This window comes from Gymnodraco acuticeps, unplaced genomic scaffold, assembly GCF_902827175.1.
Source record: "Gymnodraco acuticeps unplaced genomic scaffold, fGymAcu1.1, whole genome shotgun sequence".
Classification (NCBI taxonomy): Eukaryota; Metazoa; Chordata; class Actinopteri; order Perciformes; family Bathydraconidae; genus Gymnodraco; species Gymnodraco acuticeps.
In genome coordinates, this window is record NW_022991578.1 from 104,000 (window position 1) to 120,704 (window position 16,705).

General features: G+C 43.1%; 1 protein-coding gene across 1 annotated transcript; it reads left to right on the forward strand.

Moving 5' to 3' along the window:
• The first annotated feature begins 15,549 nt into the window (after positions 1–15,549).
• On the forward strand, positions 15,550–16,413 carry LOC117533691 (repetitive proline-rich cell wall protein 2-like). The gene has a single exon (XM_034197590.1). It carries the CDS (start codon positions 15,550–15,552, stop codon positions 16,411–16,413), a length of 864 nt encoding a protein of 287 aa, XP_034053481.1.
• The last annotated feature ends 292 nt before the right edge of the window (positions 16,414–16,705 follow it).

The following is a 16,705-nucleotide window of genomic DNA, read 5'->3' on the forward strand; positions in this document are numbered from 1 at the left end:
GAAATGTTTAAACGTTCCTTGTGTTTTCAGATTTTGAAATATGGTATGGGTGTATTACATAAAGAAAAAAACTTCAAAGTATATTTATAATCTGTATTGAATTTATTGTTATGGAGCTGAAACATTCTTAAAGAAATGTCTTTGTTGTTTGAATCCACTAAGTGGAACCAGGATTTAATTGTATTCAATAAATTCACGAAATGTGTCAACCATATGGTGTGGTAACTATTCCTTCAATACAGGAAGCTCTTCTTAGTAAATATGCAATCTGTAAGACTTTCACATCCAGACAGGCCCGGTTCTACGGGGGTGCATAAGGTTGCACCCTCATTTGAAAAATTTAAAGTGAAAAAAAGTGAAACATATATAATAACAATAATAATAATAGTAGTAACAATAATAATAAGAAGAATATAGTTGAAATATAATAAATTGTAATTGTGTGTAATCAGAGGACCTCGGCAAAACAGAGCCTGCACGTATATTTAAAAAAGTACCCAACTGTGGGTTAAGGCGCTCATTTTGCAGCTCATGGTTTCAAAACAGAGATTGGCTGGAATATTCATGTAAAAAAGATGCCATCTTCTGCTATGCATGTAGACATTTCGGTTTAAGTAAGTCAGATGCCTTCACCACAACTGGCTACAACAACTGGCGCCATGCTCTTATAGGCTACGTGATAAGGGACTGGGAAGGCATGAAACAAGCAAAGAGCACATAGATCCATAGATCTCTTCATTTTGCTCTCAAAGTGCACAAGGTTGATGCTTTTAACTTCAATATTTCAAACATAATCTTCCCAAGGATCATCACCAAGGAAGTGCCTTCCTTGGTGATGAACTTGCTCGTGAAAGTGTCTAATTAGTAGTGTGGCAATATGATGTCTGCCAGGAACAAGTACTGGGTGAGATTCGTCAAAGGTTATTCTTGTTTTTTTCCAGATGACCACCAACGTGTAGAAGACTATGTGAGTCCATGAAGGGGGAACGTTTGCTGAGTGGACTCTGTTTTGTAAGAGGCTTTTCATCCTTGATGCAACTGATCTCCTCTTCATATACTTCACTTTGAACAGCGAGAATTATCGTAATTTTGGCTTGGTCAAGTTGCTCCTTAGTTAGTGGCCTTTTGCCATTCACGGCAAGTGCTGTCTTTGGCAACTTGAATGAATGAGTGAGCAACGTGAGAAAGCCGGGAAATGGACCTTGAGAGGGATCTCCAACTAGAGAACCGCTCAAAGCGTGCACTGAATGTAGCCAAGCACCACCTTTGTATCAGAGAAGAACTTGACGTCATCTAATTTAGTGTCCAACTCCTCCAGAATGGCCACCTGAACCGCAAGTACAGCTGCACAAAGCTCAAGCCTAGGAATAGTGAGATCAGGTTTGGCGGAAAGTTTCGCCTTTCCCAAGATGAACCCCACTTCACTCTGTCCTTCTGCATTTGTTCACATTATATATTGCCGTTAGGCAATATTATAAGGAATCATTCTGTACATTTTCATTGTTATGCGGATGATACTCAACTATATTTATCAATCAAGCCTGATGAAATTAATCATCTAAATAAAATTCAAGACTGCCTTAAGGACTTAAAAACGTGGATGACCTTAAACTTTTTGATGTTAAACACGACCAAAGGTTATTGTACTTGGCCCGAAGAATCTATGAAACAAATTATCTAAAGATCTACTAGTTATGGATGGCATTCATTTGGCCTCCAGTGAGACTGTAAGGAATCTTGGTGTTATATTTGATCAGGATTTATCCTTTAACGCCCACATAAAATCAATTTCGTAATTTCCATCTACGTAACATTGCAAACATCAGGTATATCTTGCCTCAAAACGATGCAGAGAAACTAGTCCATGCATTTGTTACTTCAAGGCTGGATTATTGTAACTCTTTATTATCAGGGTGTACCAAGAAGTCAGTCAAGTCGCTTCAGCTGATTCAAAATGCTGCGGCTCGTGTACTAACCAGAGTTAGGAAAAGGGATCACATTACTCCTGTTCTGGCTGCCTTACACTGGCTCCCTATAGAACACAGGATATAATTTAAAATTATTCTTCTCGCCTACAAAGCCCTTAATGGGCAGGCGCCATCTTACCTTAAATAACTCATTATACCCTACTGTCCTACTAGGGCATTGCGTTCCAAGAATGCAGGGTTGTTGGTTGTTCCTAGAGTCTCTAAAAGTACAATGGGAGCCAGAGCCTTTTCTTATCAAGCTCCACATTTGTGGAATCAGCTTCCAGTTTGTGTTCGGCCGGCAGACAGCCTATCCGTTTTTAAGAGTACGCTTAAGACCTTCCTTTTTGATAAAGCTTATAGTTAGGGCTGATTAGATTCAGCCCCTAGTTTTGCTGATATAGGCTTAGTTTGTCGGAGGACATCTTACTTCTCCCTTCTCTCTGTCTATACCTGTGTACTCTCATGTTCCGATTAACCCAGCTTCCCCACATTTCTTTCTTTTTGGTGTCTATATACGCCGGGATCCGGAGTCATGGATGATCCTGTTGCTGCAGTCCTGTGTCCTGGATCGCGAGCCCTGGATCGCGAGTCGTGGCTGTGGTCCTGGATCATAGGTCCTGGATGGATATCCTCGTGGATTCATCTTCCTATTATACACACATGCATTTCCAAACATTTGGACTACCTATATTGTAAATGTATTATCTTTTCAATTTACACACGGCATCTATTGCACATCTGTCCGTCCTGGGAAAGGGATCCCTTCTCTGTTGCTCTCCCTGAGGTTTCTCCCATTTTTCCCTTTAAACTGTGGGTTTTCTCTGGAAGTTTTTCCTTGTAAAGATGTGAGGGTCTAAGGACAGAGGGTGTCGTATTGTCATACTCAGGGGTGGACTGGCCATCTGGCATACCGGGCATCGTCCCGGTGGGCCGTTGACCCAATGTGGGCCGTTCCGCTATGGTTTTTTTAATTTTCTTTTTCTTCTCTAAATTGACGGACCTATTTGGTGCCGGGGTCACCACCCCAGCAGGTGCTGCTGCGCCGGGAGACGAGCGAGTGGAGGCATACATGGTAAGTAACGTTAGCCTGGGGCTGGCTAGGCTACATCTTTGAGACATGTCCAAAAAAACTGTAGAGAGTGAGGAGTGTGCCAGCCCAAAGACAGGATCACCTGAGAGGGAAAAGGCTGTAGAGAGTGAGGAGTGCGTCAGCCCAAAGACAGGATCACCTGAGAGGGAAAAGGCTGTAGAGAGTGAGGAGTGTGTCAGCCCAAAGACAGGATCACCTGAGAGGGAAACGGCTGTAGAGAGTGAGGAGTGTGTCAGCCCAAAGACAGGATCACCTGAGAGGGAAAAGGCTGTAGAGAGTGAGGAGTGCGTCAGCCCAAAGACAGGATCACCTGAGAGGGAAAAGGCTGTAGAGAGTGAGGAGTGCGTCAGCCCAAAGACAGGATCACCTGAGAGGGAAAAGGCTGTAGAGAGTGAGGAGTGTGTCAGCCCAAAGACAGGATCACCTGAGAGGGAAAAGGCTGTAGAGAGTGAGGAGTGTGTCAGCCCAAAGACAGGATCACCTGAGAGGGAAAAGGCTGTAGAGAGTGAGGAGTGCGTCAGCCCAAAGACAGGGTCACCTGAGAGGGAAACAGCTGTTGAGAGCTATGAGTGTGCCAGTCAAATAACTGATTTTTTTCACAACCTGATCAGAAAAATCTCCAGTCATTTTTAAATTACCATCCCAGTGGTGCAGAAAGTGTTCTGTAGCAGAGACGGCACCAGTAGAAGGTGGCTGACGTACTGTCCAGAGCGTCACATGCTGTATTGTTTCATCTGCATGGCATTCGGTAAGAGAACTGATAGCAGTCTGTTCATCAGTGGAATGTCAGATTGGAGGCATATACACCAGCGCACAGAGGATGAGAGAAGCAGTGCACACAGAAACTGTGCTGAAGCTTACCTCTTGAAATCCGCCAGTGCTGATATCAGCAGTGTGTTTGGTGGCAGTCAGATGTCGGCGCACAGAGAGCAGATCAGAAAGAGACGGCAGGTTTTGGAGCGCATCATAGATGTCATCAAGGTTCTTGGGAAGAGGGGGCTTGCATACAGGAGGTCAGAAAATGAGGCAGCATATACTCTGGAAGACCACACAGTTGATCATGGTAATTTCCTGGAACTCATACTTCTACTGGGGAAGTATGATTTCTGTTTAAGAGAGCACCTGGACAGCTGCATTGAGAACAGCAAAAAGTTGCATTTGTCTGGTGGCACGAGAGGCAGAGGCTCCCTCAGTGAACTCAGTGATAGATGCAATTCACCATCTGATTCAAGAAAACATCTCCAGTGATATCAAGAAAGCAGGAATGTTTTCAGTGCAGCTGGACACAACGCAGGACATCACCTCTCAGGATCAATGCTCTATAATTATGAGGTATGTTACTGATGTTGTTCATGCTTGTTGCAGTGCTGAAGTGCAGTTCATCCACTGGACAGGCCTTTGTCAACATGCTGTCAGAAGTTCTGGACAAAATGGGCCTCAGCAAGACCATGTGCATTGGAAATACGACTGATGGGGCATCAAACATGCAAGGCCAATACAAAGGATTCTCCTCACTGTTGTCTGCACAATCTCCAAACCAGGTGCATGTATGGTGCTATGCACATGTACTAAATCTGGTGCTTGCAAACACAACCCAGATTGTTATTGAGAGTGGGTCCCTGTTTGCGCTCCTCAATGGCATTGCGGTATTCATCAAAGAGTCATATAAAAGGATGAATGTGTGGGAAGAGTCAGGCCGAAACCACAGACGTAGACGCCTTGCTCCTATTGGTGAGACACGCTGATGGGCCAAGCATGAGGCCCTGAAGAAGAGACACGCTGGTGGGCCAAGCATGAGGCCCTGAAGAAGAGACACGCTGGTGGGCCAAGCATGAGGCCCTGAAGAAGAGACACGCTGATGGGCCAAGCATGAGGCCCTGAAGAAGAGACACGCTGGTGGGCCAAGCATGAGGCCCTGAAGAAGGTGTTTGGCTCCTTTGGAAAAGCGGAAGATGGTCTGTACTGTACGTTGATGTGCTGCTGACATTATCAGCTATACAGAAACAGGCAACAGTGAAACCATGTATCCGTGTCATGGCCAGAGGATATGCAGAGTCATTGCTCAAGTATGAGACGATCTTGACGGCTCAAATCTTCCTCCGCATATTTGAACATACCTCTCCATTGTCTAAATACCTTCAGACGGCAGGATTGGACATCCTCTCTGCTCACAGAATGGTGGCATCGACACAGGATACGCTGAAAATCTTGGAAAGAGATTTTGAATCTGTAAAAAAAGCAGACGACACATTTGTCAACTGGACAAACACAGAAATCCAAGAGAGAGATGACACGGACATTGAAGTGGAGGCCACACTGCCACAAAAGAGGAGGAGGATGAAGAAAGTCTTGCCTGGAGAGATGGCTCAGGATGAGACCCTGGATGATGCAGAACAATCCTATGAGGTGAATGTGCATAACCGGATCATGGACACAGCAATTGAAGCCATTCATAGGCGCTTTTTAACACACGGCAATCTATATGCTGACTTGGCATGTCTGGATCACCGTGCTCTTCCCTCAGCTCTGCACCAGTGCTCTTCCCCAGTCTGCCCTTCAAGACTTAAGCAAGTGCTTGCAAGGATTTGACAGCAGGGCAACCAAGGAAAATCTGCAGGCCGAGTTGAAAAGCTTTGCACTCCAGTGGAACAGGCTGAAGGCATCCCCATTGGCAGAGTACAAAGCAAGAACAGTAGAAGATGGATCAGGTGGTGAGGAGGAGGACAACACAGAAGAGGTTGAGATAACTCCCATAAGCTGTTGCTCCTGCAAAGAATGCCCTCTGTGCTGCTACCAGATACTTCGCCGTTTCAACATGCTAACAGATGCATACCCTGTCCTAGGCCTTGCTTATAAATACCTGCTTACATTATCCCTCACACAGGTGGCTTGTGAGCGCACATTTTCAATTTTGAAGTTTATTAAAAACAGATTCAGAAGCACCCTCTCATCTGAGAAATTGGAGGCATTTATGTTGATGGCCACAGAGAAAGACATCCTCATGGCCTTGGACTCTGACTCTGTGATAGACAGACTTGCAGAGAAGAGTGAGCTGCTTAAAAAGCTGCTCCACTGATAAGGCGAGAAATATTTAATATTATTGTTATTATCACACATCACACATTATGGATGTAGTAATTCATTATTTGTCATTTGAATGATGCTTTTCAGAAGTGTTATTGTGCTCATGTGTTGATCCTTAATGGTGTGATCATGAACACTAAATGATCAATTATTCTCCATTACAGGTTGTTCTGATATATTTGAGGAGTCGTTCTCCCTCTGTTCTATATGTGGACTTGTTCTCTCATTTGGGACCACTGTTAGAATTTGGTAAGTTTATCATGTATTTTTTAATGTTGTATACATTCATACTTCATAATTTAAAAAAAGTTTTGAAAGAAACGCACATCCCAAAAGTTTTCAACTCTAGGTGCAGGACAGAGGAAAACATTTTATTTATTTTTCAGACTTAATAATGTATCCAATTCCCTCTCAGGTTGACCACTTGACATGTGAGAGCATGAGGAGTTGTTCCCCCTCCGTCCATTTTCAAGGATTTGCTCCCTTACTGCCTCCACTTCACCACTTTGTGGCTACTAAGAAGTCTATGATTTGTTGAGTATGTCATGTGTCTTATAATGTTATATGAATTCATACTTGATTTGTGATGATGAGAGACTTAATAATGTTTCCATGTCTCTTTTAGGTTGACCACCCTATATATGAGAGCCTAAGGAGTTGTTTTCCCTCTGTCCCCTTTTGAGGACCTGCTTTGTCTCCTCCATCATTCACTGGGCCACTTTTTGGTTCCTGAGCTTATTTCATGTGGTGAGAGGAATGCAATATGTGTATGTTTAAAGGTTTATGTGAAGAAACATACTATATGTGTGATAAAATGACAGTTGGTAAATCATAAATGTCTCTTTATATTCTCTGCTACCATTATCTCCTGTCAAACAGGTTTTCCTGACCTGCTAGAAGTTCTTCTATGATGCTTGAGTCTTCCATCATATCTGAGAGCTTCGTCTTGACTTGGTGAGTTTATTATGCAACTTGTTTTGTCTCAGATTGAAACAAAAGGTTTGATTATGATTATTTCCTGGCTGAAGATTTTCATATTGATGGTTTTAATTTCAAACATCTGCATATCTTTTAAGTTCAATGAACAGTTATGCAGGTAGGCCTTAGGGCTCTTTTGAGTCTTAAGTCATCCTTCATGACAGATACATGTGTTCACTAAGTGTCACCACGTCACAAAAAGGTTACATGGCTACATATACTTGTCAGTACACAGATACTGAGTACAAGTTCTGTTTGCTGTTTCTTGCAGGTCACGAATTTGGTGAGGAGTGGAGCTGGCTGTCTGCGGACCAGGAAGTAGAGCAATACATACTTGTGCACATACACGTATATGAGAATGCATATCTATTCAGACCTGTAACCCATGTCTTAGACTTTTCACACAGCTATATATATATATATATATATATATATATATTTTTGTTTCCAATTCTCTATTTATGGTTTCATAATGACTGAGTCACCGTTGAGTGAGTGAGTTTCAGCTCTAATGCTGCTACTGTCTGTAATATGTTTCTATTTAGATTATTTGTCAGGATATTTTTTTGTTATTATTGTCCGAGTCTGGTTTTAACTAATACTGGGCTTACACCAAAAGGTTTTCACAGTCACAGACTAAAAACTGAAAGGGTAGCATAAGGGTTCTTCCCGTTAGTCTTGTCCCACCCCTAGTCATGACATAACTTCTGTTGTGATTTGACACTATAATGAATAAAGATTGATTGATTGATTTATTGATTGATTGATTGCTATAGCTGTCAATTTTAGTCCTTGAGTTCATAGTTAAGTGCTTTATTTGTTAACTGCTATCAAGGAATATGACTCTCCTTTGTAGTATGCATGAGAGAAGATGCCGCGAGATTAGTGGACTTCTATGTAGTGTCCGCTGATAATGTAGTGGGCTGGTCTGGACAGAAAATGCCAGGGCTGAATTTTTGTCCCAGTCCACCCCTGGTCATACTGATATTCTGTACAAACTGTGAAGTCCACTGAGACAAATGTAACATTTGTGATATTGGGCTATATAAATAAACATTGATTGATTGATTGATTGACTGTCTGTCTGCTGTGGTGAAGAGCAGCGGGTTGTGACTGCACCTGGTGAGTATTTGGCAGCACCCTAGTGTCATGTAAAGTAGCCTACCCCCCCATTAACTGTCCTCAGCCCCCTTTAGTTTAGATGTTCTCCTTTTTGCTTTCACATGGACTTTTAATATTAGATTTTAAGTAAATATTTAAAAATGGTGTAATAAAGGTCATTTTAACTGAATATTTCTTGCTTGTTGTTTTCTAATCAATGACTTGTATCTTGCGGCAACATTTCCTTATTTTAAAACAAATTCCCTGCTGAGAGAGAAGCCTGACCACCAAGCAGAGTCAGTAACGCTGTCAGGGCTTTGGTGTCTGTGGGGACCTTTTCCGTCTGCCCTGGGACCATCCAGGTTCACGGCTAGCACTTTTTACAAGCCCTTTAACGGCCTGACACATTTGAAAGAAAAACAGAAGGAGCACACCTCTAGAACTGATGCGGCCATTTAGTTTCAGTGACTTGGACAAGAAGGTTATCAACAACATTTTAACAGAAAGCATGTATGTGTGTGTGTGGTTTGTGTATGAGGTGTGATTAGTGCCAAAGAACAGATAACTAAGCTAACTGAGCGGAGAACTGACGTGTCAACGTGCGCCAACTCCTCCATCAATTTTGAATAGGTTGACGTAGAATAAAGCGATATCTTAAACTTTGCGCGTTGATAACGTGTGTGTGGATAAGCGCGTGAATAATGTACGTCTCGCCTCCGTTAGCATTGTATAGCATTATCCTAGCATTATATTGGTCGATTGATTGCGCTCCTACAGCAGTTTGGAGAGTGTTATGGTACACTTTTTCATCGGCACAGTATTAGTATCAGAAGAGAATAATTAATACTCATAAGTATGAGAATATTTGCTGGTGTTGTAGTACTCGAGACTGGTCTCCAGACCACTTTTTAACGGTATTGTTCTTGTCTCGGTATCGGACCTATAGGACTCGAGATTTTATGTCAAGAACGGTTAAGACCACGGCTGTGGCTGGGGATGTGATCCGGTTCCGATTTGGAAGATTAGATTAATAAGAGTTGTGTCTAGCAGCTCTCTCGGGAACAGCCGATCGCTGCATGGTGATCACCTGTCCCTCCCTCCCTCAAGGCGGGTGTGTCTGTGTCTGTGTGTCTCATTCACTGTCCCTCAGGTTGTAGCATGTTTCGATTGCCAGTTTGTGGCTTGTATGTCTTGTGAACGCAACGCTGGCATAATATGATGTGGCCTGCTGACATGGCCTCTAATAAACACACAGGACGAAAATAATACGTGTTTAATTCAGCCCAGATGCGGTGACTGCAGGCCAAATCCATTAATGCGGCATATACTCACATATAACATATACTGTAGTGCCGTGAAAAGAGAGTCGGAGGCGGTGTATTAAGAATGGAGTTCCAATCTTTATTATCCATTACTTTCAGAGAGGTTAACACATGCACTGCTCTGCCTGATGAGCTAGCAGGAATGGCAGCTAAAGCTACAGGTGTTCCCCACTAAAGGGTCCGTGTGGCAACACAATAAGCAAGGTGAATTATGTCCAATAACGTGTCACCACAATACTCACAAAAACTCACCTCTTAAATCTGGCTTTTAATGTGTGATTGTTTTTGTATTATTTGACTTTAACTTCATCCATCCATCCATCTTCTTCCGCTTATCCGTGTTCGGGTCGCGGGGGTAGCAGTTCCAGCAGAGAGCCCCAAACTTTCTTTTCCCTGGCGACATCAACCAGCTCTGACTGGGGGATCCCAAGGCGCTCCCAGGCCAGCGAAGAGATATAATCCCTCCACCTGGTCCTAGGTCTACCCCTTGGTCTCTTCCCAGCTGGACGTGCCTGGAACACCTCCCTAGGGAGGCGCCCAGGTGGCATCCTAACTAGGTGCCCGAACCACCTCAACTGGCTCCTTTCGACGCGAAGGAGGAGCGGCTCAAAGAGAGGGGCGGAGTTGTCAACGGCTGACTTTAACTTTAACTATATATTTATGTGTTGTTCCTTTCTTTTATTTTCTCTTAACTATATCTGTAAAGCGTCTTTGAGCACCTGTAAAAGCGCTAACAAATTAAATATATATATATTGAAGGTGTTCAAAGTTGCACGTATGAGGCGCAGTGAGAACCACGCACCTGTCAGACTAGCGAATGGGCACATTTAAATTTCAGGAGAATAATGAATTTGTGATTGGTTGTTCCACTCTCCGTTTCTCACGAGACCAGCGCGCTGCTGTTTACATTAGTGTGGACTGGACCGACTGAAACTGACTGCAAGAATATAATAGGTATAGAATGACGAAGCAGAAAGTAAGTTAGCGAACATTATGAGCCACATTTCTTTCTATATTGTAGCCTGATGTGCACATCGACCAACGAAACAGTTTCTCAGTCCAATGCTAAGTTAGTGGCAGGCCCTGTGTGACTGGAGACTATAAGGCTACAAAAAACCCAAACATGTCCTTAATGTTACTCAAGGCAAATATATGTAATATAACCGTTAGACTGCAGCTAACTGTGGGGCTACAAACCCCTCATACTGTGAGTGAATAACTTGAGATGGTTATGTTGTCTAAAGGGGAGACAATCATTATGGTATCAGGCCATACAGGGTCAACTTAGTGATAAAATAAGTGTTGTATAATATACTGTATTTTCTTGAATAATGTTATTTCATAAATAGTTGTTAATGTAATGATTACATGTTCTCCTTATTCAGTTCCACTATCAGATGATGCTGATGGTGATGGCCCTGAGGGAGAGATGCAGGCAGAGCTCAGTGGACAGAACTGGCAGGTACAGAGGAAACTGTTTCAATAGGCTATGACTGACACTGAACTAAACCAAAGGAAATGTAATGACAACAGTATAAGCAAGCTATGTTCATATTCTCTCAATAAGTTATTATAGTTATTGATCAGAGTTTAATCCCAATGCTGGTTCTTATGCAGTACCAGCAGAAGCTGAGGAGGTTGACAAGACAAGTCAAGATTCAGGGTCCAGCACAAGGGAAATTGCAACTGAGGAGAAAGACAGCGAAAGAGACGCACAGGAAGTTGACACAGAGAGGCCTTTTGATTATTTTGCTCGCCCTCAGCCAACCGCCCACAACAAACTTCCAAGAAAGCCATTCCCAAAGTATTCCACAGCAAGGATGAGACAAATAGAAAATGGTTAACTTACTGTGAATCATCGCACTCTCTATATTGCTCGCTGTGTCTCATGTTTGCCAGGCCTGCCATGACAATGCTTTTGTGAAAGGAGGCATGGAAGCATGTTCACCAGGGAATTGAAGAGCATGAAAGAAGCGGGATGCATCGAGATAGTGCAGATGCATATTTCCTGAGAGCAAGCAGAGCTGATATCACTAGCCTATACTCAAAGTGAGTGATGCATTTAACTCCAAAATAAAATAAAAAATCTTTGCCCCCGGACCCCCCTATAGGATTTGAGGTCCACCCCCAAATAAAACATGTTCACATGGATAGTTTCCCAAATACATATGCACACTTTTTTTAACAATATCCTATGTCCATATGTTTCTATTTAAGTAGTAGATTCAAACTGTAGGGCTATCACTACGGGCAGCAACGTTGTAGATATTGACGATACATCCAGCAAAACGCCCCCAAACAAACTGGTATGGCCTGACTGGGTGTATAATTCTCAGCCTGACCTATGGTCCCAGTCAGCTGACACATCACACACTACACACACATTACTGATTAAACTGATATCACAATTTAGTTACTCTATTTAAATAAATATACTGTAATTGAAAAATAATCATGTGTGGTGTCCTTGTTTTGTCCGTCCTTGAGCCAGGGCTCCCTATTGTTGTATGTAGGTTATTCTTGGTTTTAGAATGATTTCAGTAATGGTGTGTGTGTAACACAAACATAATAAATCATTGGATAGTGTTTCTCAAATGAAGGGGGAAAATAATGAAATAAAGTAAAGTATTAAGACTCAGTGCGAGTTATTACTTTCTTCCTTTACTTGGCATTCTTCAAAAATACACAGACATTGCAGCACATCGTTTCAGGTCTTTGCACAGCCTTTCTCAGCAGTAGAGTAATGTGTTGGTGAACCTTTGTTTCCTCCTGACAGCTCACTTAAAGGTATACTCAATTAAATTAGCATGACCTCAGTTACATATAGTATTGCCAAAGCTCTGTATAGTTGCAACATCTATACAAAATATATATATATATACAATATACTCCCTCTTGTGGCCAAAGGGGGACACAACTCTTGTCTTCAGATGTACTGTATGCTTGAGTGCAACGAAATGTAGCACAGTGACTATTTTGTCAACTAAACATCATAAAACAATACATATTTTAGTAAACGGGACATTATAATCTCTGCACATTAACTCTATATTTGCCTCTGCCATGGTGCCAAAATGAAATAAAATAAACAATATATAGGGGTTGCTTCTTCTCTGAACGTCTATGTATACGGCATCCCAAACCATAAACAAATACATAAAGTCGTGTTCACTGCAGCGATCTATTTCACACACAAAACTATGAAAACTTGGTGATATACAGTTTTCTCCTGGAGAACAAAGGAAGACATTACAAATATATATTCTTGTCTGTGGTTGTTTTGGCGTTCAGGGCATACAAGGGGTGTAACATTATTTTAATGCCAAAACTATATTGAAATAGAGTCTCGCTTGAACAGCAACTACGTAGCTGTAACATTACTGGGTTATTTGGTGATAACTACCAAAGTAAAGTAACTTCAGACGCAGACGTCATGTAGCTTCTCAGACGAGAGGGGTGGCGAAGAGAGTGTCACGTTAGTTCTCTCGCGGCATAGTTCACGGCATGGTAGGTGACGATCGACACGATTGGCTGCTCACTTACGGCCCGTCCACACAGCGGCGTGCGTTGAAGCTTCCAACGCTTCTGCCCATTCACTTTGAATGGGGTGACGTCACTTTTAGCCGAACTGCATTTTGGGAAGCGACGTGGAGCGTTGCTGGCGTTGCTGGCGTTGCTGGCGTTGCTGGCGTTGCTGGCGTTGCTGGCGTTGCTGGCGTTGCTGGCGTTGCTGGCGTTGCTGGCGTTGCTGGCTTCAAAAGTTGAGCAATGTTCAACTTTTGACGCCTCGACGGAGGCGTCAGCCAATGAAATCCCGTTTATGCAAATCTGCCAGTACAAGCACTAGCCAATCAAACCGCGTGTATGCTGGAGAGACTATGCAGGTCTTTTCCTCATATTCCAAAAAATGGAGGGAAAATTAATTATAGCGGTAGTGAATCACCCGGTGCTGTATGATCAGTCTCTGTTCATCTACCGGGATACAAACCGGAGGAGCGAGGTGGCAGAGACAGTGGGCGAAACTGGTAGGTTTTCGCCTGTTTGGGGATTTTATATCCAGTTTACTTCGTTTTAACATTGCTATTGCTTTGTATGTCGGGGGTGGGAGATTCATGTGACTGGTTGCTGGTCGCGTTGCTCGCAAAAAATCCCCAAGCTTCAGATACGCTCACCTCCAAGCGTAAACGCACGCTGCTGTGTGGACGCTCCGTTAGTTCGGTCTTTGGCATTAATCACACCTCATATCTGGACCTTCAGCTACTCAAACAACGATACACGTTCTGTCTGCTCTTACCTGCTCTCCTTCACAAGTCTTCCAGCAGGGCTCTTAGAGGAATCATTATGCTCATCTCGAATGAAATAACATTTGGTAATGTTCCTGAACATGGATCCACACCCAAACACTGATTTTACCCACAGCTTACTCTGTGCCACTCAGTTGTTGCTGAGAGACTGTGAGCTCACTCTCCATTTGTTTGTGGTTGGTAGGGTGTTAGGGGGTGGGGGTGGCTAAGGTGTCATAGTTTTCTACTGTCATAGTAACAAGCCTTTGTTTGTGTGACACAATGGCAATATTGATGATATTTTAACAAGGCGTTATGGGATTTAACCTGAAGGTTAGCATGTTGTTCCAGCTCCACAGTGGGCTGAAACAGAACAGCTGATGGAGTCAGTGTGAGAGCTTTGTTTGACCTCTGGTGTGTTTCCTCCCTTTCCCCAGGTCACTTGGTGGGAACATGGCAGCAGCATTCACTGAACACATTGCCTCTCTGTCAGTCCGTTGGCTGTTAAACAGGATCCAAGCCCACAGCAGTGTATGCTCAGGCACCAGGCCTTATGGTTATTAAGGAGAAGGAGGCAGTAACATAACCAAGCCAGGCGTGGCATATTGAAATACAAATAAATAATGATTTATGGATTTGTTGTTAAAGGCCTAAATTGTGATTTATTACTACATTCATTTCTTTCCGTTTATGCCCTTTTAATACTCGTCCATATTCATTCCGTCTGAATGTCTGATCGCTAACATTATGTTACCACTATCTTCTTTGTGAAAACCAAATATCCAGCAGACACAGGCTTCGGTGCCTCCAGCTGTTTCAAAGACATGAGGCCACAGCAGGGCCCTGCAGGGAGGGAGTGTGTACACACACTGATCCATGTGCACTGTACTGTGCACAGTAACAAGAGACTGCCTCATGAATCCAGGCCGCTATCAGCTCTGAGTAATAATTCAAAAGGCGAGAGAGTAGAATAAAAGGTCATGCGTGAGGAGTCATCCCAACATTATTCAGTGAGGCTTTTATCACCACGTCATACTGATTTAACTTTAAAGGAGGACAGGTGCAGAAGGAATTCACACAGTCTGCACTGCGTCTGTCTTCACTCTGACCTGCACTGGATCCAGCCGAAGGAGGGGTCGGGGTTTCTGTCTGTTTTCATTTACAAACCATTTACATCAGCAGCATGGAGCTTGCTTTTTGATGGTATCCAGGTGAGATCTGGTGCACAACACAGAAGCTCAGAATGATGTCTGTCTGTCCGTCCTGGGGGGTGGGGGGTCGGGGGGAACCCTGCTCCTCCTGAGGTTTTTTCCATTTATTACACCGTTAAAGTTTGGGATTCTTTCCTGATCCGAATCAAGGGTCAAAGCACAGAGAGTTTGGTATGCGGTTCATATTGAAAAGCCTTTTAAGGAAAATGTGCTATTGGCTATAAAATAAAACTGAGTGATCTTGACTAGAGAACACAATCATTTTTCTCAGAGCATGGATGCTTGGAATACAATATATGTTTTCACATAGTCCTTTTTAGACCAATCAAGCTTTTGAAAGTGGACCAACAGAGAGGTGACTCGTTATTATTGTGTTAACGTTGTAGTTCCTCTGGAGCGCAGAAAATAGGCACGTTTCTTTTATGTCAGAGGATTCTTCACTTTTTTAGTTTGATCAAGTTTGGTATTTTCTACCGTAATCTTATTTTCCTTACAATAGAGACCACACCAATGGAGACCACACCAATAGAGACCACACCAATAGAGACCACACCAATAGAGACCACACCAATAGAGACCACACCAATAGAGACCACACCAATACAGACCACACCAATACAGACCACACCAATAGAGACCACACCAATACAGACCACACCAATGGAGACCACACCAATAGAGACCACACCAATAGAGACCACACCAATAGAGACCACACCAATACAGACCACACCAATACAGACCACACCAATAGAGACCACACCAATACAGACCACACCAATGGAGACCACACCAATAGAGACCACACCAATAGAGACCACACCAATAGAGACCACACCAATACAGACCACACCAATACAGACCACACCAATAGAGACCACACCAATACAGACCACACCAATAGAGACCACACCAATAGAGACCACACCAATAGAGACCACACCAATACAGACCACACCAATAGAGACCACACCAATAGAGACCACACCAATACAGACCACACCAATAGAGACCACACCAATACAGACCACACCAATAGAGACCACACCAATAGAGACCACACCAATAGAGACCACACCAATACAGACCACACCAATAGAGACCACACCAATAGAGACCACACCAATAGAGACCACACCAATAGAGACCACACCAATACAGACCACACCAATACAGACCACACCAATAGAGACCACACCAATAGAGACCACACCAATAGAGACCACACCAATACAGACCACACCAATACAGACCACACCAATAGAGACCACACCAATAGAGACCACACCAATACAGACCACACCAATACAGACCACACCAATACAGACCACACCAATACAGACCACACCAATAGAGACCACACCATTTGGCTGACAAGTACGCTACAACAGCCCAATACACTTTGATAATCGATACAAATAAAGAAACAGAAATGTGCCATCGGTGCCATGTGTTTCGTCAGTATAGAGTTGGCTAACTGTATAATCCTGAACGTCACCAATCGCTCCAGTCCCAGCTGTGTGCGTCACTTTTTAGTGTCCCCTAATTACTGTTGTGTTTTGAGCTTATTGCAGCATTTCTTTTTGCAGCGTTATGTGTTTGCAGTGTTTCCTTTATGCAGCACTTTTAGTCATCAGAATGCTGCATGTGTCACAAGTTCGACACA